We start from the raw sequence: 26,435 nt of genomic DNA on the forward strand, positions 1-26,435 counted from the left end.
CTCATACCCCAGAGGCTACAAAACCTTGGAGGTGACTTGGAATGTGATTGGAAAAGTCAACTATAAGGTGGGTCTGGCCACTCCCGTACCCTAGGACACCTGTGAAGATCAAAGGGCCATCCCAGGTGTTGGTCCTTGACTTCCAGCTTGTTCAAGATCAAGTGCCTGGTTCACCACTCCCCATGCTGGGCTAGCTGGTTTGCATGCTCCTGTCTCTCAGTAGAAGCCCTGGGATTACAGACATGCAGTACTGCATCTGGCTCTCTATGTGTGTTCTGGCGATCAGAACTCAGATCCTTATGGCTGTGTACCAATAGTTTTACCCAGTGAGCCATCTCCCCAGTTCCACTTTTAAGGCAGTGAAGGGCAAGGTCACAAGAGCGTCCACATCTTAGAGTTTGGGAAGGATGACCTTGAACTTCTTGTCTCCTGCCGATGCCAGCAGTTACATCACTATAGTCTAGCTTGCAGACAGGCATACGCCCTTCATCAAGGATTCTCCAGCGGTGGTCAATGAAGATGCCTTGGGCCAGGATTACTGGGATGGGATACTTAGAGCAAAGTCTTCCCTGGTTCAAACCATATCCCGAAGAAGGCTTTCTTCTTGATGTGACCATTGGTGGTGGTTTGAAAGAAAATGACCCCCCAAGGGAGTGGCCTTGTTAGAGTAAATTTGGTCTCATTGGAGGATGTGATCACTGTGGAGGCGGGTTTTAGGTCTCATATATGCTTAAGCCATGCCCAGTGAGACACTCTGCTTCCCGTTTTCTGCATATCAACATGTATCAGCTCCTTCTGCAACTCATGCCTTGCTCCCCACCATGCTCCCCACTATGATGATGAACTAAACCTCTGAAACTGTAAGCCATCACTTCAATGAAATGTTTTCCTTTATAAGAGTTGCCATGGTCATGGTGTCTACTCACAGCAATAGAAACCCTAACATACCATCCCAAACCAAACTACAAAAGCCCAGGCAAGCACACATGAACCTCCTCCCACTCAGAGTAAGCAAAGTCATTATGTTTGCTAACTTTTTGTTCAAGACCTGTACTGAATCAATCAGCCGGGGGTCTCTTGCTCATATGAGCAAGGATATCCAACCTTTCAGAAGACAGAGACAGGCAGCTAATTTTTGGCAACTAATTCAAAAAATTCCAGGCAATGGTGTCCCTGAGTCATCATATATGGGTCAGAAGGTAGGACCTCTGCTCCTGTTCAAGCCACAAACATGGCAGGTGGGACTGTCCCCTATACAGAGCATCTTTGTGTTGTCCTGCCTCCCAGACCTCCATCATCAAATGCCAGGTCTCCATGGCACACTGGTAGGTGGATAAACTTTGAAGACATGACATGAAGTCAAAGAAGCCAGATGTTGTGTGATTCTACCCACCTGAAATATCTAGAATAGACAGATCCATAAGACTGTTAAAGACAGACCGTGGAATCAAAGCTATGGGAACGGTGAGGATTGCTTATTGACTGTAGTTTCTCTTTGGGATAAGATGTTCTGGGGATGCATGCTGAAGGGTAATAACCTTATTAGTGCTTTAATATCCCTGCACTGCTGCAAATGACGACAGTGGTGTCAAGTATACAGAGGAAAGGGCGTCCTTAAATCAAAACCCTTGCTTGACCCTCAGTAGGAACCCCAGGTCTGCTCATGTGACTAATTCCAAATTGTCCCTTCCCTCACCGCTTTCCCCAGCATATGCTCATAGGACCATATGTTAGTGTACCCCTGGGAGCCAGCAGGTAGGAGCTCAGTGGGTTTCATGTAGGAATTGGGTAAAAGGCACTCAGTACCCTCCCAACAATGTGAATCATCTACAAATTCAGGAATGGCTCTTCAGTTTAATCTTCTACTCTCAAGATTAATCAACTGTTTAAGTTGGGTCCAGACTCTTAATTAAAGCTGTCAGCGCCTGAAAGTTCGTTTTCCGAGCCTAACTCTCCGGTGAGGAACTGCAAATGCGGATAATTCTAACACGGATAGACACTGGGCATGACCTTGAGTATAAAGAATGGCGCCTAATGTTCACATACCACAACAGCACATTGTGCCCCACTAACGGATACGTTTGTTACTTGTCTGTGGGGAAAAACAACAGTTAACACAAAATTTAAGAACCTGCAGTCTGCAATTGTCGTTCAGTGGGCAGAGTATTTGCTAACAAGCATGAACCCTGGGCTCTGTCACTAGCACTACAGAAACCAGGTGTGTAGAGCACACTTGTAATCCCAAACGCAAGAGGTAGAAGTGGGAGGATAAGGAATTCAAGATAACCTAGGTTATGAGTTCAAGGCTAGCCTAGACTGTGAAAGACCCTGTCTCACAAATATATATATATCTGGGTTCTGATGCAGAAGCTGAGCAGAAATTCCGTTCGGTGTGCTTCCTAGTTGCTTTCGGAACGGATCCAACTGCACGTGGTTTTGTTGTGTCTTGCTAACCTGCCATCTCGCTTTCTTGTCTTAGTCACCGTGTACTCTGCTAGAGGACATCACAGCTGTGGCAGCAAACACTTCCTAAACTGTAAAACTTTCAAGTGACCAAACTGTGTCAACATTTTAGCTGAGACCATGGTAGAATGATCAAACGGACACTTGCCATTGCTGATATTTGGGCTCGGTTTTGAGGCTTTATGGTATACAAAGTACTTTCTCAGGGGTGGCTGTTGTTGTCGTTGTTGATTTGGATAGGCTAAGAATCTGTGGTCTTATAATTCACTTTGTGAATTATTTTTAGCATTTTTTCACCCGATCATCATATTTTTCCCTTAACTAAGCAAGTATGAGTTTATTTTTAATAACATTTGAGGCAAAATATCATAAAATGAAAACAAACCTCTCATCAGTTTGTGTTCTTCCTTCTCAAGCCAAATACCTTCAGACTCCCTGGGAGTGATGCCCTGCCCTAGGGATTATGACAACACAGTGTCTTAAATGGGTATAATGAAGGTGTGTGATCAGGCGTGCAAAATTCCCAGCTGAGCATCTCATCATTGAAGTCTAACTTAGTTCACTAAGTTCTGGGGCAAGACACTCTATGAGCTGCAGGACTGAACAGAACAGGGTCTCATCCTGTTTAGCTTTTCATGGTAATATTTCTCATGGGGAGAGGGCACACATGCCAGAGCATGTGGGCACACAGAAAAGACTGGGTAAGCCGGGAGACACAGTAAGAGGAACAGATTGGCAAGAGCCTTTAGTGTGGTTTCTGTAAAAAGGTGATGGTCAAAGCTGGTGAGCAGGCTAGGGCGAATAATGTCTGCAGGCTGTGGAGCATAGGATGTGGTCCTGGGATTCTCCTATCTGCTCTTAGGGTTATTGCACAAAGGAATAATGACCTCTAGTGGGGCCTCCATCAATGAGGTGATGGCAAGTGGGTCATGTCATGGCTGGCTGGTACTTGAAGGACTCATGACCATGCAAGCCTTGGTTATCTGCAGGGTTAGTTAGCCTTAGGAAGGATGCTCTCTGCAGAGACAGCAAGACCCAAATGTCAAAACATCAGAACATGGAAAATAAAATACAAGGTTACTGTTCATCCTTAAGGGAAACACGTTGCAGAGGGTGCAGAAGACAAGGACTCTGAAACCCGAACAAAGACTCAGACCTCGGCCGGCTGCTCACTCAGCAGTAAGAGGAGGGGTCAGACTGCGAGAAGACAGATGCGAAAAGATGCCGAGAAGCAGCTGCTTTCTAAGGAGAAGGATAGAGTGGCTGAGGATGCAAACCCCGGGTAGCTCTGAGGGAGGCGCAGGTGTTTGGCTTGGGGGCTAGCATGGAAGCATGATAAGGACCATCTGGTTGCCTGGGAGACACTAGACTGAGAGCGATAGCACGATGCAGGTTCTGGACCAGCAGCAAGTCTCTGCCCCACATCCCAGGGGATGCTGGTGATAGTTGGAGACATTTTTGATTGCCACACCTTGGAGATGAGGAAGAAGTCTACTGTTAGAAGGCAGTAGACAGAAGTCAAGGGTGGAGCTGGGCATGGTGGCGCACGCCTGTAATCCCAACAGAGACGGAAGCAGAGGCAAATGGGTCTCTGTAAGTTCAAGGCCAGCCTGGTCTACATAGTGAGTCTCAGGACAGTCAACGATACATAGTGAGACTTTGTCTCAAAAAAAAAAAAAATCAGGGATGTAATATAGAGATAGCTGTCTCATTCCTAGCCTCACCGACAAAGAGCTGTCCTGCCTGAATGAGTGTCGAGGATAGGAAGCCCTGAGTTAGAGAAAGGATTGATAAGGGAAAGTACAGGGATTTGATAGCCAACATCTACAGGATTCCGTGTTCTCTGGGACCTAGCCTGAGGTAGAAAAGGGGAAAGGCTGGGAGCTGGTGTTGGTGAAGTGTTTGGTCCCTCTGAATCTGTCAATCAGGGGCTGGGAAGAGAGGAGGGAGATGTTGGTCTAAGGCACAAAGATCAGTGGGGCGATTTGAAGTTCTGTTTTGTTAGCACAGTGACCAGAGCTAATACCACAAGTAGCCAAGCACAGTGTCTCACACCTATAGTCCCAGCTATTCAGGAGGCCGATGCAGAAGGATGGCAAATCCAAATCCACCTGGGCAACATGGCGGGACTTTGCTTGAATAATTATAATAACAACAACGATAATGTACTCTTGAAAACTGCTATCATGTTGGTCTTCTGTGTTCTTATAACAACAACAAAAGACAACTATATGAGGTAATAGGTATGGGAATTATCTTAATCATTTCACAATGTATGCAGATATACATATGTATATATACATATATCAAGGCATCACAATGGGCATGATGGACACACTTTAGGACTCTCCCACGGCTATTAAATTCCACAAGTGCTCGAGTCCTTTATATAAAGTGGTGCAATATTTGCCTGTGACCTATGCACATCCTTTTTTATACTTTGGATTTGTTACTGCTAATTTCTAATACACTGTAAGTGCTAGTGTAGTGTTTGGGTACCAACAAGGAAAATGTCTGTTCAGCTTCAGTAAGCATATTTTTTTTCTTTCTTTTTTCTTTTTTTTTTTTTTTTTGAGACAGGGTTTCTCTGTGTAATAGTCCTGGCTGTCCTGGAACTCACTCTGTAAACCAAGCTGCTCTCGAACTCAGAGATCTACTTGCCTCTGCCTCCTGAGTGCTGGGATTAAAGGCATGTACCACCACCACCTGTCTGACACAAAAGTTTTCAGGAATTTTTTTTATCCTAAATTGGTTGAATCCACAGATGTAGGATCCATGAACACAAAGCATCCTCTCTCTCTATCTCTCTCTCTCTCTCTCTCTGTGTGTGTGTGTGTGTGTGTGTTTGAAGCCAGTGGTAAACTGGGAACTTAAGAAGAAGAGGGGCAGAAAATGAAGAAAGCTTGCGGTATCCCTGTACTTCGTGAGGGCGGGAACTGTATGTGTTCAGCTTTGCAAGCAACCCAGCTATGATGTTATTCAAATATTTTTGTTGAATGAATAATTTTTAAAAGTTAAATCAGATGCAGCCTTCACCTCACCTGGAGCCCTTGTAAGTTTGATGGAAGCCCCCGTGAGCTGGGTTTGCCTTTTAAATAATCAGCGCTTTAGATTCTGATGAAGGTAGAGCATTCTCCGGAATCCATTATCTCATCTTACCCTTCCCATATACTCCTGGGCCCTCATCAAACACTTCCTAAATATACCGCCATTTTTAACCCATTTCTCGCCTTTCTTTTGTTGGTACTTTCATATGTGGGTACAATATGTTCTCTGCTCCCTGCTCGACTCCTGGTGGACCCCGCCTGCCACGTGTGCTTCCAAATTCATGTTTGCTTTTCCTTCTAAGCATTTTCCTCTTTTGTCTGGTCGTCCCCAGAGGGAGATGCAAGCATCCCCGCTATTCCCCGTGGTGATGTGAGATGATCTGAGAAGTTCTTCAGATACTCTCCTAGCGATGCTTCTGTGGCTTTTGTGAATAAGCACATGGCTCCAACTTCATACCTCTGATTCTTGGGTGGTCTTGTTTAAGACAAAGGTGCATTTTTAAAGAGGAATCCATCTTAAAATTTAAATAAATGGTACCCTAGATGACAAGGAAATTGGTTATAGAGATATAAGAATTACTGGTTTGGGGAACATTTGCATGCTGGTTAGTGCTTTGTCAACTTAATATCAACCAGAGTCCCCAGGAAGAAGGGACATCAATTGAGAAGAGCCTCCATCAGACTGATCTGTGGGCAAGCTTGTGGTACATTTTTTAATTAATACATAAGAAAGCAGGCTAAGCAAGCCAGTAGGCAGAGTTCCTCCATGGCCTCTGCTTCAGTTCCTGCCTTGACTTACCTGGGGGCTGTAAGAAGAAATAAATCTTTTTTCCCACCTTTGTTGGTTTGGGCCAATGTTTTGTCTCAGCGACCGGATGTGAACTAGAATAACCAGCTAAACCCATCTAAAGTTCGCTTTGCTATCCATAGGAAGGTGCTCAAATTATTTCTTCCAAGATTGTTAGTCAATTATTCCAAACCATTTACTTAATTTCCCTTTGAAAATGCTTTAAAAAGTCATGTATCAGTTCTTATGCACACGGTATTGCTAGACAATCTCTTCAGTTTCGTTAACCTTTTGCTAGTCTTGAACTATTACTGCACTTTAAATATCACATTTGACTTACTACTCAGCCCAGCAGCTCTGCCGTCCCTCGAGGACAGCTGCTTTGATGGCTAGGGTCTGAGAAGGGGGTGCGAGTGGACAGTGATAGTGGGGACACCACACCGAAGGAAGCCCTTAGGGTCAACCAAACTGTGGTTCAGAACTGGGACCTGTGAGGTGTTCAGAATCCCAGTCGGGAGGTCAAGAACTCTGCCTTCCGAAGAGAATGGAAAGACTATAAAACCAAATGAATTAAATATTAGACAATAAATGAGAGTTAAGTGTGATGTTACTCTGTGTCATAAAGAACTAGGCTTGGAGGGGTAAAACTCAATGGTGGGGACATCCTAGAGACCCTCATGTCACCTCCAATTATCCGACTATGAAACAGAAGACTAATGACTATTAGTCAGGAATGTTGAAACTGCATTTCAACAGATCAGAAAAAAACTTACCACATATGTGTGTGTGTGTGTATACACATATATATATGTATGTATACACATGCAGATGCACATACGATGATATCTGTATAAATCCAGTGTGCTGCTTTGCTATAACTTCTTCCCAAAGACTTCTTATTTTATGACAGTTTTCCCCAATACATAGCTTCCCCAGGGATGTTAATTGTTTCTTTGCTGTATACTAACCCCTTCTTTGAAGGCTTCAGTAGAACTTTAGCATACAAGTAAAATTCAAAATACCTTCTTACTCGCATTGCCTATAAATCGGGGGGAAATTTTTAATAAAGAAAAATAGCCTTGCGAATGACTTTTCTACAGCATGGGCACAGAGTGGGGCGCCAAGAGCATGCACTCAGGTTTTACCTAAAGTCTTGAGCTTTTCAAGAGCCTGTTCCCCAGGACAAAGGACACTCTTCATTGCCCACCTGCCTCCTGTCCCATCCATGCTACACAGTAACACTAATAACAGTGTGCATCCTGCCACGAAAAAATAGACCACTTTGGTTAGAGGCACTGCCGAGTTAATGCTGCTGCCTCTGTTGGATTTCCGGTGGCTTCTGTTTCTGGTGAATGTGAGGGAAAACATCTCACGACCCATGAATGAAAGCAAGGGATGACGAGAGTGAGCGCTGCTGGGTTAGCTGGTGCCAATGCCACGTTGTGCTGAATCATGTCATCACACAGATTAGCCAAGGGAGATGTCTCCAAAGCAGTCTCTCACCAATCTCAAATGGGTGTCTCAGTTGGACGCATTCATCTGGGAGATGGGAGGCTCTGAGAGACCCAAATATCCCATCAGATTCCTGGGCTATGGCAGAGAACAAGACATGGCCCATTAGAGAAAGTCCAGAGTCAGATGTTGTCATCTTTCTGTGGTCCCCCAGGTGAGCTCTGGGGTCTCCTGGTGATTGAAGAGGGCTTTGCAAGGAAGAGAAGCGCTGATAAATAATGCATTTCCTTTGTCTTGCAGGAATTCTGGAGGCAGAGGTACAATCAGATCAGCTGTGAACAGCTTACATAGCAAATCTAATAGGTTTGTAAATTAGATTTTGTGTTCATTTGTTTTTGCTGTAAGGCAGCTATTAATCTGCCTCTCCTCTTTGCTGGGTGGTGCTCTTCTTACTTAGCAAATAGATCTGTTTCATTTCACTTTGGTTTTGCATTTCCTTAATCACTTTCGAGAGGAGCTGTCAGTGGGAGATCACATGAAATGGTCCGTGGGGCTAGAGAGGCTACAGAGATGCTAAACACAGGTGGGCACAAGTTACCTTCTGGCAAAGAGCCCACCCACTTCGTCGAGCTTGAACTCCCACCAACTTTCTTAGAACCCTCGTTTTTGCTGAGCAGTGGAGCCCCGGAAGCAAGCCAGGACTTTAATCCAATTTCACTGTGGTTGATGACTTGTCTGGGAGGTTGAGATGGGGATAAAGCATTCAAGAACTTTGCTGAGACATCTTAAAATATGTAGGAAGTCAATTAAGTAATGATAACTCTAATTGTGGGATTGCAGTCTCAATTCTGGAATCAATTAACTGTGGGACTGGAAGTCTTTGGGACAGTCCCCAGCTGGTGGGGGGAGACTGGTGCAGGGAACAGTGCGAACACTCTGCAAGGCATGCTGCAGGTACTTCGCGCTCCCCCCTATCCGTTCTCCACAAAAGGATGAGTGCACCGTAGCTAGGACCTCTGTCGCAAAACCCACATATAAGGAGCCAAGATGCTTGCCATGAACAGAGGCTACTGTTCAAACTGAAGTTCTTGTGGTACTTCCTCCACGTCCTGTTTTGCTGCTGTTGGGATTGAGAGGTTCACAACAGCCAGAGGCCACCACACTCAGTTTCATTATTTACTCTTCTGTGGTTTTTTTAGGTCTTTTTTGACCATATCCGACCTGTAAAGTATGTCTGATCTTGACCTTGTGCAACTGGCTTGAGAAACTGTTTCCTCTATCCTTGCCCTCACCGCCTCTACAGTTCCAGTGGCCTCGACCCTATGGCATTTCAAATGAAGTGAATCTTTTGGCTAACATGCAAATCCGGCAGAAATAAAGAAAGTCACATGTCCTATACTTCTTTCTGTTCTACTACGGAAAGATGCCCCTTTTTGGAGAAAGGCGACCCTGTCCCCAAGACCCAGGTCTCCATGGTAACTTGAAGAGGTACTGTCAGATTGAGTCTGCGAACTAGGCAGAAACCAGGCAGCCCTGGATTCAAACCCTGGGTTCTCTAGGTAGGGCTTCAGGCAAGTGCATTCACCTTTCAAACAATGATAAAGCAGCAGCTTTGAACTAATGATGCTAAGGCTCTACATAGCCGATCTTCTGAGATGACCAAGACATTCAGTAGATGTTTGCCGCTGTCACTGGATATACCAATAGCCTCGAAGATTGGTGACTGAGAGCAAAGTTCAAGAGTGGAAAGTGAAGCAACTCAATCCAAAAACGTACCTGTAGCATTTGTTAGAGAGAGAAGTATCCTGGGCCCTGAAGGGCACATTCACAGAAGAGAACAAATCTCCCTCAGTCCAGCTGGGTTTGGATAGCGCAGAATTTCTGAAGCATCTATACAGAGGCTGTCCCTGAGAATAGCTAAGCTGCCCCCTTTATTGTATAGACATGAAGGAGAAGGCCAAGAGCCTGAGGCGACCTTTTCATGCCCTCTAGTTAGATAGTCACAGAGCCAGGATTAAAGTTCAGCACCAAGGATGTCTATGCAAGATTTCCCTGATAGCTAGGAACCTGGATCAGAATGACATGTTACCATTATCAGTGCCTGGATCCTTCTTTTACCACCTTGTGCCCAGGAGAAGCCTGGAGACCCCACCTAGAGATTTCCGAGTAGGTCTCCATTACAAGTCTCCATGAGTCCAGAGCTCTGCAGATACTTTCTTCCTGAGCATGCCTGACGCCATGCAAAATGTCCAGTCTTTAGGGAGCATCACCAGGGACCAAATCCACCTAAAACTACAAGATGCCAGTCATGATGCTCTTAAGAAGACCATGTCCCATCTCAAATAGTAAACTATTTCCCTACTAATGGAAGTTGCCGTGAATACTGGAGGCCTTGGAATGTGACCACTGTACTCATGGTCCTGAGTTTACTGTTCTGGCCTCTAGACACACATAAGGAAGCAGTAAGTACCAGGGCTGGGAAGACAGCTCAGTGGGGAGAGTGTTTGCTGAGCAAGTCTGAGGAGATGCATTCAATCTGAAGAACCCATATTAAACAAAACCAAAATTAAAGCCAGGTGCAGAAGTGTGCACCTGTAATCCTAGCACTTTGAAGGCAGAGACAGGTAGGCCTCTGGAGCAGCTGGCTAGACAGTTCAGACGAACAGGGAACTCCAAGTTCAGTGAGAGACACTATCTCAAACAAGAAGATAGGCCAGATGGTAGTGGCACATACCTTTAATTCCAAACACTCAGGAGGCAGAGACAGGTGGATCTCTGTGAGTTTGAAGTCAGCCTGGTCTACAGAGCAAGTTCCAGGACAGGTTCCAAAGCTACAGATACCTTGTCTTGAAAACCCAAAATAATAATGATAATAATAATAACAATAATAATAATAGGTGAATAATTGAGGAAGAAACCTGGCATCCTACACAGAGAGAGAGAGAGACAGAGACAGGGAACAGTATCAGAGAGGATGCAGCCACACCAGCCTCCCTGGACCCCTGAGAGGTGGTAGGAAACATAGCCATCCTTTAAGAACTCTAGAACCTCAGAGCCTGGTGCGTTCCTCTTAGCTCCCTTCTTTCTGTAAATACTTAGACTGTGGCTTGGAGAGGTTAGGCGATTTGCCCATAGATGCCCAGTTTGTGAAATACCTCCACAATATATTCTGCTTCCTTCCATGAAATCATAACAATTCCGAAGTTTGGACTTTCTGTTCTCTTTCATAAGATCCCTTAAGCCCCTCTGATAGATAGTTACCTGGTCTATCCCCTGCAAAGCTACAAGACAAGTGCTGAGAGCCAGAGGAGTAAGGAATATGGAGGGATGGAGGTGGGCAGATGCAGCGAGGGTGCCATGCAGGATAGGCCCCCTGAAAAGAATTTCTTCTCTGCCTGCATAAGGCAAAACAGAGTATTGAGTTCAGGCTTCACTAACAGGATTTGGTCTTTCTGAATTTGGCTGTTCCAAGATAAATGTAGAGGACAGAGGTGTTTGGTTTGAACTCTCAAAAGCTCTAGAATCCAGCCTTACAAACCCACTTATCATTCTAGCCAAGAGAATGTGCTGCCGGCTAGACAAAAGGAACTTGGGACGTGACCCACATATATCTGTGTGCGTTGGCAGGAGGCAGGCTGGCTCCTAGACTGCCTTCAAAGCTACTGGTGGAGCCTGGTTTCTTAGAAACCTACTAGCATAGATTTCAAGTATCTGCGTTCAAAAGCCCTCCCGTGCCTGCTGTCCCTGAGTTGGACAGGAAGATGGTTTATATCCAGCCTACGGATCTGCCTCAGGAATACAAAACCAGCCAGCTCCTTCCTCCACACCAGGCTTCTCAGGACCAAGTTCAACGTCAAATTCAACAGGTGGTTACTTATAGGACCCCTGCTATGTTAAACCATTATGAAATGGAGACATAGGAGAAAAATCCCACACCGGAAGCCTGGTAAGACAGGCAGATACAAGACTAATAATCCAGTCACAGATGGGTATTTTTTCTATGAGCAATGAAAGGGGGGCACAATGAGATGGCATAGAAATCAAAGGGACACTCCACAAAGGCTGATAATCTGGGTTTAACTCCCAGAACCCACATAATAGAAAAAGAGAATGGACCCCCCCACACGCATGCACACACACACGTACGCGCACGTGTGCACACACACAACACACATACAAACACAAATGTATTTGAAAAGGTTTTACGAAGAAGAAAATGAGAGGAATGAGGGAAGGAGGGCGGAGCCACAGGCTCTAAGGACATTGTCCTGCGTGGGGTTTAGCTATCTCTTTATGTTTGCCTGCCATCATGTAACAGCTGGCACCTTGCTCTTGTGGATGCTCCTCTCTGTACTGAGAAGGGAAACTGTCCGGGCAGAGACTGCCGGTTCCCCCTGGAAGGTCAGAGATGGGAGGAGGGAAGAGCAAGTTGTAGGGCCCCCACCTCTTGCTTCTAAGAACCAATGTCTGCAGGCTATTCCTGAGGGAGCGAGTTCGTGCATTCTCGAAGATAAATAGACTTCCCTTCTCCGGTAATAACTGCAATTTCGCTCTTGTGAAGTTTACATTCAAGCCCGTGCAAAAACAAAGCTATCAGACTTGTCATGGGCAGGCTCACAGATCATGTCTACCTTCGTGTTTTTTTTTCCCCCTTTCCAGAGCTGAGGTTGTAATAAATGGGTCTTCACTGCCAGCTGTTGTTGACAGAAGTAATGAGAGCATTAAACACGGCATCCAGCCGGCTTCATCCAAATGGAGACACAACCAGACACTCTCTCTGAGGATCAGGTATGGGTCATTACCTACAGGACAAGAGAGAGAGGTGGGGGTCGCAGGCCTGGCTTTCTGTACCATGAGTCACCAAACTGCAACTCACTGTTATCTGAAGAAGCCAGGATAGAAATGAATGTTTTCCTCCTGAGGAAGCAGGTTCCATCTATTAAATGATAATTAGAAATCAAAATCTGGGACAAGCCCAGTCACCTGACCCATGTGGATATGCAGCCATGTGGGCAAGGAGAGGTGGCATGTGTGACCAGCCCCCTAGGGTCATCAGTTTATGTCGGGGAATCTGCTTCTGGACAGTGCAGGCCACAGGTATCTTTCTCTGGCATAAAGAGTTGTTTCTTGTTTGCCTTTACCTGGTACTTATGTCCCCAATCTGTGACAGTCCTTCACCTTGTCTGCCACCTCCCATAGCCTTTAAAGAATGAAAGACTATCTCCCTACCTCCATGCACATGAAAACGCAGAACTACAGCTGAGAGACACAGAACTGATCTGACATCTGGTCGACCTCCAAGAGACTGATCTGTCTAAGTCAGAGAAAAGTTTTTGTCCTGGCCTTGGCACCCTCAGACAACAGTCATCCTTGGGTGGTGGACATGGAGAAAATGATGACTTTGGTGCTTGGGACTTTGGCTCAGATGCAGTCATGACTGACCCATCTGATGTTCATTTCCAAGCACTGACCTGTGGCCCATAACTAGGCAAGTTAGGCAGAAAAATACAAAAATAAGCAGAGACAGGACAACATGGTAGGATGTTCACACCAGACAGTACTGCATCTTGCAAATAGGTAAAGCTAAGGAGATTATACTGAAGGGAGCCATAGCCATTCATTTTCTAAGGGATCCAAGAAGACTACTGGGTAAGGCTGACCTATAACAGTATGTTTTGAAGGGTAAGTGGGAGTTTATCAGGTGCACCATGCGCATCCTGCATGCACACGTTCTGAATATGTGATTTGTGACCAGGGCTGAAAGAACACTGAACAGAAGACGGGGAATGGGGGATGGGAATGAGGCAGCCAGGACCAGGTAAGGAAAGGTTTGATTCCCCAGGCCATCAGCATGGTGCAGGAAAGGTGAAGGAACACATACACTATCACACAAAGCAGGAAGTTGCCCCCTCCAGTGACTCTACCCCACAGCTCTAGATGCTTCATGGGGAGAGAAAAAGGGTGTGGGACTAAAAAGCATTGCCATCTGGGAGCCCGACACTGAGAGGCCCCCTGGAGGAGCTGCCACCAGGCCGTCTTTCTCAGCACCTCTTTTGGGGTCACCCAAGCGAGACCCATCCCTGTTGCACTGTCCTAATAGTCACATCCTTTCCCCTGGGTACCATGGAGCTAACAGAGCAGCAACCCCCACCAATCTAAGGCCAAAGCCAAGCAGTTATTCTCCTCTGGATGGTTCTAGAAGCCGCAGTTCTGAGTGCTGTCCCAGCAGCTCCAGGAGAGCCCTCCTTGCTGCTTCTGCTGATTTCTGGGGCCCTGGATGTCCCCATGGCTGTATCACCTCCATCTCTATCTATTCTGTCTCCTCATCTGAGTCGGTGTAACTTCATCCTCTATCTCTCACCGGACATTGTCACTGGATTTAGAGCCCACAGGGAATCCAAGATGATCTCATCTCAAGATCCTTAATCATATCTGCCAGGATGCTGTTTCTGAGTAAAATCACATTCACAGGTTCCAGGGATTCAGAGTTGGCCATATATTTTGGGTTGGCCACCATATTTCATGTTCCTCATTGTAGCACCTGAGGTAAAATCCTACTGCCAGCACCCACCCATGTCAGCTCCTTCTGGACCTTTCCTGTAGGAACTCTGAAAAGACAGTGAGGAATAGAGAGACACACACATGCACACACATGTATGCACACATGCACACTCACATATGTATATATACACACATACTCACATACACAGTTGTGGATGCACACATGCACGCACACACACACACTTGTGCACATGCGTGTACACACACACATAACACATACACACACACACACACACACACCCTGTCTGTGTAGAAGAGGAGACCATTGCTTCTGTAAGGAGCCTGTAGACAGCAGTCACTGTAGAAGGAACAATATGCCTCCACCCAGAGGGAAAAGGAATCTCCCTCTACTCAATTAGTTCCCAAAATTACTCACAATAAAAGATTCTGTGAGTGATTTGGAATGATATTTAATAATTGATTGTAATTTCTCATAATTAGTTAGAAATTAATTCCCTCACAGAGGTATTTATTTATGAGCTTTCTGGGGGCTCTCTTTGCTTTTAATACTTTGGGGTAAGTAATTGCAAGGGATATTAGCAATTTACAAAGTATATTAGCGTGTCAAGTTGTATAGTCTTTCGTGAAGTGGAGTAAATAAGTTGCTTTTGTTTCCTGCTAAGATGTAAGAGGTTCTCAGCCAAGGTGGCTTCTCCCTGTGCAGTAACTGGAGACTCCACTCACTAAAGGGCAGTGGCTAGAAGATGGAACGTGCCATCCCCAAGGGGTGTTGGCTGCCCCCTTGACTGTCTCAGAACACCCCAGACCTAGATGTATATTAATCATCTGACCCAGACCCCCACAGAATCAGGTTTCCACAGTGTCAGCTACAGCTTCCAGATTCTTCCTCCTTTTCAAGTATACAGACTTGTAACCTCTTAGGACTTGCCTCAGGGTGCTCTGCAGGTTCAGGGCTCAGTGCGACCAAGTGCACATCCAAGAAGATGTGCACACATTTGCAAGCCACACGAACACTTGTGGATGGAAGACAAGCTTCCCTGGCTCGGTTCTCAAAGGTGAAATGGGGACCTGCTGAAGGAGATACAACTAGACCAGCTGACCTGAGCACCCAGCTCCTTTCTCTGTATGACTGCAATCACCACCATGTCTTAAAACTGGTGGCTTAGGTGTTTTATGTGTCTGTCTGTCTGTCTGTCATCTGTGGGTGCGTGTGTGTATGTAGGCATGAGCATGCAGAAGGTAGAGGTCACCCTCTGGCAATGTTCCTCACGAGCTATCCACATTGGTCTCGGAGACAGTCTCCCATTAGCCCAGAGCCTGCTGAGTAAGCTAGACTGGCTTGCAATGGAGCCCCAAGGATCTGTGCATCTTCATCTCCCCAGCCTGGGATGACAGGCACATGACACTGTGCCTGGCTTTTTAAAATGTGGGTTCCTGAGATGAGACTTAAGCCCTCAAGCTTGCATGACAAGCACTTTGCCGACTCGGCTGTCTCTCTAGCTCCTTAAGCAGTTCTTTTTAAAATTTAATTAAAATATAATTGCATCATTTTCCCCTTCCCTTTCCTCCCTCCAGCCTCCCTCGTGTGTCTGCCGCCATTTCAAACTCATAGCATGGTTACATACGGGTGTGTACGTGTACACATATATCTATATATGAATGTTTATAGTCCTAAATATATAAACACAACCTGCTCAGTCTGTATGTTGCTTATATGTGTGTATGACTTCAGGGCTGACCACTTGGCATTGGATAACCAGCAGGGGAGACTATCCTGCTTTCGGTATTGCTTGGTTGTTTGTAGTTCCTTGTCTAGTATTGTGGGTCCTATGAGAGTTCTCCCTCCCCTCCATGTTAGCAAGCCTATGGGTGTCATCCTTGCTCCAATCCTTAGGTTTCTATAAGTAGAGCTCACACTGGTGCTCAGACTCCTAGAGACAGGCTGTGTTTGGCTAAATTTTTGTGATTTCATGAAGACACCTACTCCAGTGTCTTCCAGCCTTTCCCTGTGCTCTTCTAGAACTTTCCCTCTAGATCTAACTTAACCCCAGAACCTAGAGAATGATGTGTTGTATTTTGATCACACTGTTCTGAACAGACACAGAGGATCCTGTCTCTGTAGGACCAAGGAGATGTCATGATTCACAACCCTCACCAGACAACACTAGGGAAATAAGAGGCAGTACACAAAATGGGCCAGGACACAGGCCAGGAGACTACACTCACAGAATATTACAAGTGGAAGTAGTGATTCCCCATCACAGTTCCACAGACCCATCTACAGAAGGATGTCACCTCTGCTACACCCCACCTCCCCCAACCACCACCACCATGGTCACCTGTAGAAGCCTTCTAGGAAAAGCAGAGGCCAATGGGGAATCAGGGCACACATCACTCTGTCTCCCTGTTAGATGAAAGTTCCCCGAAGACAGGCAGTTTGATGCAGGCTAAGCCAAAGGGCTGGGTTTGCCCACTACTGAAGATTTCCTGGCATTGGTGCAGCACCCTTTCATCTAGGGCCTTCTGCAAAGCCAGAGAGCATCCTTGAAGGCATTTGAGCCTCCGGTGTGCTCACCTGGTTGCTGGGTGGTAGCATACTTGCAGGGTGACATGGAGTAGAACATCTGAGCCTGTTAAGAGCATCTAACAGCATGGAGACTTTTTTCATTTGGTTTCCACAGGAAGCAGATTTTAAAGTTCTTAGATGCGGAGAAGGATATTTCCGTCCTTAAGGGGACCCTGAAGCCCGGAGACATTATTCATTATATCTTTGATCGAGACAGCACAATGAACGTTTCCCAGAACCTCTACGAACTCCTTCCCAGAACCTCACCCCTGAAGAATAAGCATTTCCAGACTTGTGCCATCGTGGGCAACTCGGGGGTCTTGCTGAACAGCGGCTGTGGGCAGGAGATTGACACACACAGCTTCGTCATAAGGTAACCAACCATCTGCGGCAAAGGTTTGGGCCCTAAGTGGCAGGTATATTTAAGTCAGGTGACTGAAACAAGACATATTTGTCAGGTGCATCCTGTTCTCAACTTCCATTGCTTGTCATACTTGCTTTGGGGGAGCATTAATGATCTGTCTCATCACTGCACCCAAACACCTAACAAAAGCACCTTAAAGGAGCGAGAGCTTGTTTGCACATGTGGTCTGAGGGTCCATCATGATGGAGAAGGCATGGCAGAAAGAGCATGAGGCATCTGGTAAGATCACATCTGCAGTTAAGAAACAGAGATAAATGTCTGTGCTCAGCTCCTTTCTCCCCTTCTTATTCAGCCTGAAGACCCAGCCCTTAGGATGGAACAACAACATTTGAGGCAGGGCTTACTTCTTCAGTCAAACCTCTCTGAAAAGTTCCTCAAAGTCATATCCAAAGGTGTGTCTCCCAGGGGATTCTAAATTCAATCAGATTGACAATGAAGATTTGTCACAGGGATCCTTATCTCCAATCAGAATGCACATCTAATCTATTAAGTCACCACAGGGACAGGACAGGAGCATTGTGTGACCCAAAGAGTCCAGGTGATTCTGGAGTATAAAGTTGGGAATCAGAAAGAAGAGTTCAGAGGTGGGCAGACTATGGCCCCCCATATGCTTTGTAAATAAAACTTTATTATCACAGCCACTCAGGCCAACCCTCATCCTTTAATAGCTTTCTGGGCAAAGCTGGGATGTTTTGGCTAAAGCAATACAGAGCACATACAGCCTGCAAAGCTGAATATATCTGTTGTCTGGCCCTTACAGAAAGAGCTTGTTCTCTGAACACTAGACAGAGCTTGGCACAAAGGGGATTAAGAAAATCTGGATGGGTAGTTCCTGTGCCGGGGCCATAAAAGTCTTCCCAGTATTCTGGAAGGTGTATTCCACCTGTAACTTTAGTATCCTGTAGTCAAAACCTAGGAAATGAAGAGTGATAAAGAAACTCAACAGTCATTTTCTCTGTGACATCGGCTCTTGTTTTGCCATCACTGGGGACATTGTGACAATTACCCATAGACCTGACACCTAACCCTCGAGCCATACAAACTCAGAAACAAGGTATCGCTGTCTTCTAGACAAAAGTAGGACACATGGTGCCTCAAGTTTCATCCAAAAGTGCTCCCAGCCCTGGCAGAAATATGTGCTGCATCTCACATTTCTGTTAGGACTGCCCTTGTGCAAAGAGAATCTCTCATTCTGGGGTTCTGGGAGCATCATGGCCAGAGAGTTCCCTGAACCTGAGGACATGGGAAGAAATGAATATAATCACTCCTGCATCCCCTGAGACTGGAGGTGTTACAATGGCCTGGGTACCAGTTACTTCCTTTTTGTTCCCCTGACCAGGTCTCTCTGTGGCTAGCAGAGCCAATACCTCTATCCCTACATTTCCAAACCCTCCAGTCTAAAGAGAGGGTCCAAGAAAGAAAAGAAAGGAAAATGTGTGGAACTTGTCTGATTGGAAGCCAGAGAGGTGAGGGGTAGGAGCATGGCTGTTAAAATGGAGGACAGAGGGCAAAGCCTCCTCCAGGGTCAGCTCTCCTCCAGGGTGCAGCCTGCAGTGAGGAAGTCTCTCCAACCTCATATAACTCTTGCAGGACAGGCAGAGTAATGCGTTTCGACAGTCAGCTTCCCAAGCCACACTAAGCCCCACTCCTAACTGCGGAGAAAAGATTCACCCTGAAGATGCTTGGCCTTCTCCTATGAGCTGGGTTCCCAAACTGAATGAAAAAGAATTTCTAGAAGTCATGGTCAGGGTCAGCCCATAGTTCCCAGTATGGGTTCTGAAGCTCAGTCTTGGCTCCAATCATCATTTGTCAAGTGACTTGGAGTAGAACATTCCCATTTCCTGGGCCTTGGTTTCATCTGTGAAGTGTTTGGGTTTCATTGGCTGATTCTAAGGTCCTCCCATGATGAAGCCTCTCCAGATGCTAAGTCAGCTTTCTCCACACTTTAATGTGGATGCATAGCTGTTGGCTTATTGAAATACAGAGGTGTGAGATAGGAAGAAAGCCTGAGTCTCTGGGTTTCCCACAAGACCAGAAGGGGGCTTTATGCATGATGTGGCAACAAATGCATGCAAGATGCAACAATGACTGTATGCAAGATGCACAGAAAGAGCCTAGACTTCAGCATGCTCTGCTGACCCCCATATCCACAAGCACACTTCCACTCACACACACAATCAGAAGAACATGATGTCATGAATATTAAGTGAAATAACTTATGTGGGCATGCCCTGTGTCCCCCACATGATGGGACATTGAGTATTCATTCTCTATAAACCCTGTGTCTCCACTGCACTACCTTACCCCCAGACAGCGAGCTCCTGAAATGATAGGAGTTTTTGTGGCTGTGCCCTGATCTCCAGGTCCTGGTGTGCCTAGCACACAGCAGGGCTCCACAGGCCTAGACGCCAATGCCAAATACTGAAACAGTCCCTCCTAACGGATGCCTGTCTCCATCTATCAAAGTCTGCAAAATTAGTTTTCCTGATTTATGTTTCTGCCCCACTCCATGTGAGGGACACACAGGACATGGCCACTTTCTCAGAAAACCACGGAGGAACAGGACCCCAGGAGTCTTAGTAGGTTACAAGACACGTGGAACACAGTGAACTTGCAGTGTGCACCGCCTCCTACAAGGAAGAGCAGACCACAAGGGGAAGGATGGGGAAGCAAGTCCGGGAGACTATATTGAGCAGATGCTGGTTACAATGCCAGCTTCTGGGAACAGAGATGGCTGGGACAGCTAGACCTGAAGGGATGACACAAGACTACAATGCCAGGATGAGGAGAGATGCCATTCTCAGCTTCCTTCTTCTTAGCAACACACACACACACACACACACACAGGGAAATCACCATCAGCATAGACCCTTTAGATAGGCTGTCCCCGCAGAGCGTTAGTAATAACATGTTCATGGCACCTGGTGTTGGCCTGTGCACACCTATGAGTTTATTTAACTCTCAGCACTTCCCAGTGAGGAAACTGAGGCACGGATGGCCCAGATCCCGGTGACTAGCTACACAGTAGGGTTAGGTTGTGGAGCTGGCAGCCTGGCTTCGAAGCCACAACTGCCCCCTCATCTTGAGGCTTATTCTACATATACCTGTGGATACAGTTATTTCTGAAAGGGACCAGCTCCCTTCCTGCCAGAAACCAGTCCCTTCTACAGTGCAGCTTCTTCCCCTAGAATTCTCTTTGAACACGTGAGCCTCTGCTAGAGCCAAAGTCAGAAAGGACTTGACCCCACTTAAATGAAAAAAAAAAAAAATTCATGTATTCTATGTCAGTGGGAAGGAACATTTCCAGAGGCCACATGTGGTTCAACTGCTCACCCCCCGCACACACACATGCCTAGTGGCAATGTCCTCACTAAGACATATCACTGGGCAAGCTTGAGTCCCACAGACCCCCCAACTCCCCACCCCAACCCCATGTAGGTTGCGAAGCCACTGCTGTGAACGGCCCTGCCCTCAGAGGGCACAAATACACTGATGTCTCTTCCAGCAGAGGCCTTTTTGGTCCTTATGATAGTAATCAGTCAGTGTGTTCCCCACCACCTGAGCAGCCCTCAAATCTGCTGGACACCCACTCAACCCGTGCTGCCTCCTTTGCCCCACTACAGTTAGCAGTGGTGATCTCCAGTGAGCCTGAGGGTGGGGATTTAATCAGCCAAGTTTTGGAAGCCTGGCTCAGCTGACCTTGGAGTAATCGGGAGATATGGGTGGCCCCAGACAGGCCACTGTGCTAAAAGTATCTCCCACTCTCTTGTGGCATGGAGCAGGGGCATCTGAAGAGGTCCTTGGTGTTGGGTGGGGTGAGGCTCCCAAGAGATCACAAGCTTCCAAATCCTAATAGTTCCCTTCCTGGCTCAGGGAGTTTGGGCAAGTTAATTGGGTAGCTGAGGACTTCCTTCCTCTGTCTCTAAAATGGGGTTATTAATACAGGTTCACAGTAAAAATGAACCGACCTGTAGGAGGGAGAAAATACTAGCCATGTGGCCAGAGTAGCCCAGGATTCGGCGATGCCAGTGTGCTATCCACTTAACTGGCTTTCTTCCCCAGGCAAAGAAGAGAGGTTGTTGCTTAAAGGCAAATGGTGTCTGTGTTACACTGTGAAGCCATGGCGCCTGGCCCCTCACTAACACACCGTCAGCCTCCACACTGCACATACTTGCTCTGGGTTCTCCATTTATTCCCACTGATCTAAAGATTGATCTTCCCATCCACGTCTCCAGGGAAGACAGTAAGCGCTTCCTACCTGCAGACTCAGTCCCAGGGGCCCTTTGACACCTGGGCCAGAACTCTGGAGGAAGGGACCCAAGGCGGTCCTTCGGGGAATAGGCAGGCTGATTGGTTCAGCAAGAGATTGCAGGATACAGATCGGCCCATTTGCTCTTTCCCCCAGCACCCTTCAGATGGCTTCCTACCACCTTGGGAGCCAAGTCCTTGCATATCCAGCCCCTGATGTCTCATCTGGTTTCCCTCTTGTTCCCTGTCTCACCGATGTAATCCGCGCTAGTCAGACCAATTCATGTCCCTCCTCTGAACGCCCATGCTCTTCACATTCCCTGCCCTCGGGCAAATTTCCTGTGCCTCAGATTCCATAGCATCATGGGATTTTTTTTGTTTTGTTTTGTTTTTAAGTTGCTTGGAACCCAAAGAGGAAGAGATTTTTAGAAAGTTTATGTATGCACATGCATATACATATATACATATAAATTCCTAAGTTCTGCGGCTTGCTGAATCAGGACCTGGGGAATCCTATTTTTAACAAGTCTCTGTGGGAATCTTCTGACTTTACAAACTGGAGACAAGCTCTTCTTCCGTCGCTATCCACCACTGCTCTTTTGCTCATCCATCCTTTAGATTTCCCTTCCCCGCTCTGATGCCTGATAGTCCCCTACCCCAACAGAAAGATGACAGCACTTACCATGGGCTATGTTCTCGTTATGGTCCAGCAGCATCCTGAGTACCCACTGTTCCTGTGGTCTCTTCCACCAGCCAAAGTCACGGAAGCTTGCGGGAAGCATAGGCTGAGAAAGTCACCACACAGAGTGTGTCAGATCTGAGTCCTGAACCTGGAAATCTGTCTTCTGAGTCTTCACTCTAAGGTGTCACCTAATGGGCCAGGGCACACCTACCAACAGCGACCTCATTGTGGAGCTGAGGACCAGCACTGTGCTTCCTCTTTTAGACACTGACCTCCAGTGGTGTTTTGTATTTAAGGATATGACAGGGGTTTGGTAAACATTGAGACAGGAAGGAAGAGATGGGAAATGCTTGGGACCAGTCAAGTACCCATGATGCATCTATGAGGAGAAAGAAAGAAGCAAGAAGAGGCAGGGGGCAGGGTAAAGTTCATGTCAGAAGGATCATCCCAAATGACCAGGTTGCCTTTTATCCCTCAGGTGCAACCTGGCTCCAGTTCAGGAGTATGCCCGGGACGTGGGCCTCAAGACAGACCTAGTGACTATGAACCCCTCAGTCATCCAGCGGGCCTTTGAGGACCTGGTGAACGCCACCTGGCGGGAGAAGCTGCTCCAGCGGCTGCATGGCCTCAACGGCAGCATCCTGTGGATACCTGCCTTTATGGCCCGGGGTGGCAAAGAACGTGTGGAGTGGGTCAACGCTCTCATCCTGAAGCATCATGTCAACGTCCGCACGGCTTACCCTTCCCTGCGCCTGCTGCACGCAGTCCGAGGGTGAGTGTGGCATCGTTGCGGAGGGTTGGGTGTGCGTGGTAAACAGGGCTGCCTCTCAGATGCGCTTCCATCTCCACACCCATTAGCTGAATGCTCTTAGCAAGCTCCCTGGCCTTTCTGGAGACTCTATCAGCAATGAGGGCGGTTGGCAGATGGGTTTCATCTGGGTGAGCTCCCTACTCCCTGTGCTCTTAAGAAAATAATTGGAGGTTGTTTTGAGGCTCAATGGGAACAGATGCAATGGACTTGGGGAGGAAGATGGTGACAGGTATGTCACATACCCGCCATCTCAGGTAGGTGGTTTCCACCAGGAACAAATGGCTTTGACTTCAACATGTCACCTGAAGCTCTGTAGACTTTAATTTCCTCATCAGTAAGCAGGAGTGGGAAGGGTAACTTTGCCGGAGTGTGAAAACTAAATGAAATAACATCTGGACAGCAACTAATACAGATACACTGTCATTGTTAACACTATTGTCACCGCTATCCTTCATTCTTGTACTAAGCCCTGGGTCCAGTCCCCAGCACTGCACAACCAGGGCATGGTAACTGAAAGCTCTGGAGGGAGGCAGGAGGATCGGAAGTTCAATGTCATTCTCAGCAACAAAGTGAGTTCAAGGTCTGCTTGGGCTGCATGAGACCCTGTCTCAAAGCAGTAAAAAAAAAAAAAAAAAAAAAAAAAAAAAATTAAATTGATTAAATCTACATTGAACCAGTTGGGCTTTTCAACAGCCCAGCCAGACTGGTAATTCCTAACTTCCTGCTTATTTCTTTCCAACTGTGAGACCAGGCACAGACCCACCCCCCAGGGCTCTGGGCCAGGAGACTTCCTGGGGTTACACCTTAAGTCACAGCAGGCAGCAGAGCTGGATGGTAAGCCCTCACTCCCTTAGTTCCATTTATCACAGGGTTAGAAATCACCCCGAAAACTTAGAATCCTGAAAAAAAACAGTACCTGTGTTTTTCCTAATTGCTGTTAGTTGGAAACTCAGGAATAGTTTGTCTGGACGGTTCTAGGCAAAGGTGCAGTCAGATGGTGGCGGGGGACAGAGCACTGGGGACAGATGGTATTGAGTGCATCTCTCGTCACATCATTTTGGGGGCAGAGCTTAAGCACATGGGTGGAGGGTGGTACTATGAGGGTGGAGGTGGCATATGAGAGAACCTACGGAAGCCTAGGTGGTGGGGCGGGAGTAGATTTTGAGGAATTGGATACTTGCCTAGATATAGATTTGACATGTCTGTCAGGAATGTGTGTCACCTACTGACCTATCCAACTGTCCACCCAACCAGCAGGCCAATCACAGCCCTACTCCAAAGACAGTGGAAGCTCCCTAGGACTGATTTCTTGCCAACTGAGGCACATGGCGATGCTCCTCGGTGGCCCCTCAACATAATAACTGGAAAGCCATCTGAATCCCCTTCATAGAACCCATGCTCGTGAAAAAAGGTGACCCTAAGACATTCATGGCTATGACCAAAATTGGGCGTATTTTGTTATGTGTGATCACAGGGAATATCCTGGTCCCAAGACAGATCTCAAGAAACAAACCACAAGGGTAACCACATTCGAGGCTGGAGGGACAGAGTGACCCCTGAGGGACACAGAGGACCCGGGGAACCTCTTCAGCATCTTCTCACTGAGTTCTCTCAGAGTGGGCGTGTCAGAGTAACCTCGCTCTCCAGGCCTTAGGCCCCAAGCCTTGAAGGCCTTTTATTCCTAGAAGGAGGCCCCTCCTGAGTTGATTTGGAGATTCAGGGAGATAACCTAGGGCAGACAACTTTAGCAACAAGAGCAAAAGTCCTTTGGGTGGGCCAGGCAGCCACCTGGAAGAAACCTCTGCAGCCAGAGCTATTTTTAGCTGTAATTGACTCACTTTCATCTGTCAAAATAGCATTAAGCAGCAATAATGAGCCCTTTAAACAAACAGGCTGTCGATCCGGGGAAGAAGGCAGCTCTCTCTGCCAGCAGTCCAAGAGGGAGTACTGCAGGAGCAACAGGTGGGCTGCCCCACCTCCAGCTCTGAGCCAGGAGAGGAGGGAAAGGAAGAGATGCCTTGGGGTGAGAACGTGGGCAGCCTGTGTCCCTGGGAAAGGACTTGCCTCCATCTCTGGCCTTACCTGGGGTTCACTGAAACTGAAGGAACATATTTGCAAGGGGTGCAGAGTGAAATCGTGAGAGAAATGTCCGAGGGGCGGTGGAGAAGAAGGCAGGGGACCAATTGTGTATAAATGATGATCAATTGGGGAAGTGAAAAAGAAAACCTATAGAATAGGCAGAAATATTTAGAGGTAGTAAGTTTGGTGAGGGATGAACATCCAGGACCTGTAAAGAACTCCTACAGCGTTAACAGCAGAAGCACAACCAACCCAATTCAGAAAATGGGAGAAGGATTTGAATAGACATTTCTCCACAGAAGATACGCAAATGGATAATTAGCATATGACAAGCCATTCAGGATCGCGGATGACTGCAGAGAGCATAAAACCACAGCTGGGTACCACTTCTCACCTAGAAGCATAGCTGTCATCAAACAAATTAATAAAGTGGCCAGAAGACAGCACGTGTCTGTGAGGACCTGGAGAATCCGGCACTCTGGCGCCGCTGGTGAAGATCTCCAAGGAGAGGCGACTTTTGAGGCATGCCAGCATCTTCATTTATTAACGCTCAGGAACGTCCGGCGATCCATACACGGTGACCCAGCCAGTAAGCCGCACAACCAAGAATAGAACCGTGCCATCTGCCTCCCAGTGTATCAGGTGCAGTGGGGACTTGTGCCTCTTCATGTCCAGATCTGCAGGGGCCGGAAAAGTTCAGTGGGCCTGGGAGCATCGCCCTGGCATAGAGAATCTGTGTTCACACAGCAGTTATCCAGGGTCTGGGGCAACTTTCCCAACAGGCAGGACAAGGTGAACTGTCCAAACACTTCAGAGTTGCAACACACATAGCATCTAGTGGGATACTATCTTCTTAAAACCTTCTTATCCCTGGACCAGATGGGTTTGTCTTCCCTGACTCACCTGGCTGTTTCTTTGCACATGAGACAGCCTTCTAAAGAGAAGCAAACATGCGTAGACGTCAACAGTTCCATTACACATTCTGAATGTGCTGTGGCAGAACCGAAATGAAAAACGGGAAAATAGATGTGGGGCACATGCTATCATAGCTAGTATGCTTAGGGGCCAGACGCCATGCTGAGCCTTGTCCCATGTAATCACAAGACTGAACTTAGTCTCCTTATCCCCATTTTAAAGATGGAAAAACTGAGCCTCATAGAGTAACCCATTTGCCCAAGGCTGCCTCATAAGGGACGGATTCTGGACCCTTCCATTGCTCTTCATCAGCTTCTGCTTACTTCTAGTGCACATGACCAGGAAATGGCAAAGGAACTCTAGAAGAATAAAGTCAAGACTACCAAAGCCAAAATGGGCTTCAGCTTGTAGAAGTAGTAAGAGAAGCAATAAGAACACC

The 26,435-nt window shown here is 46.9% G+C and overlaps 1 protein-coding gene across 2 annotated transcripts in view; it reads left to right on the forward strand.

Moving 5' to 3' along the window:
* The window catches only part of St8sia2 (ST8 alpha-N-acetyl-neuraminide alpha-2,8-sialyltransferase 2), a 66,007-nt gene that overhangs the window by 25,613 nt on the left and 13,959 nt on the right, over nucleotides 1-26,435 (forward strand). Inside the window, exons 2-5 of one of the 2 annotated variants that reach the window (XM_057756470.1) lie at nucleotides 8,050-8,112; nucleotides 12,409-12,537; nucleotides 16,953-17,210; nucleotides 22,670-22,963. In XM_057756470.1, coding sequence (XP_057612453.1) covers nucleotides 8,050-8,112; nucleotides 12,409-12,537; nucleotides 16,953-17,210; nucleotides 22,670-22,963 — 744 coding nt within the window. The remainder of the gene's footprint in view (nucleotides 1-8,049; nucleotides 8,113-12,408; nucleotides 12,538-16,952; nucleotides 17,211-22,669; nucleotides 22,964-26,435) is intronic. The other variant, XM_057756471.1, reaches the window with a different exon arrangement.

The sequence above is a fragment of the Chionomys nivalis genome, chromosome 23, assembly GCF_950005125.1.
Source record: "Chionomys nivalis chromosome 23, mChiNiv1.1, whole genome shotgun sequence".
In the NCBI taxonomy this organism is placed as follows: domain Eukaryota; kingdom Metazoa; phylum Chordata; class Mammalia; order Rodentia; family Cricetidae; genus Chionomys; species Chionomys nivalis.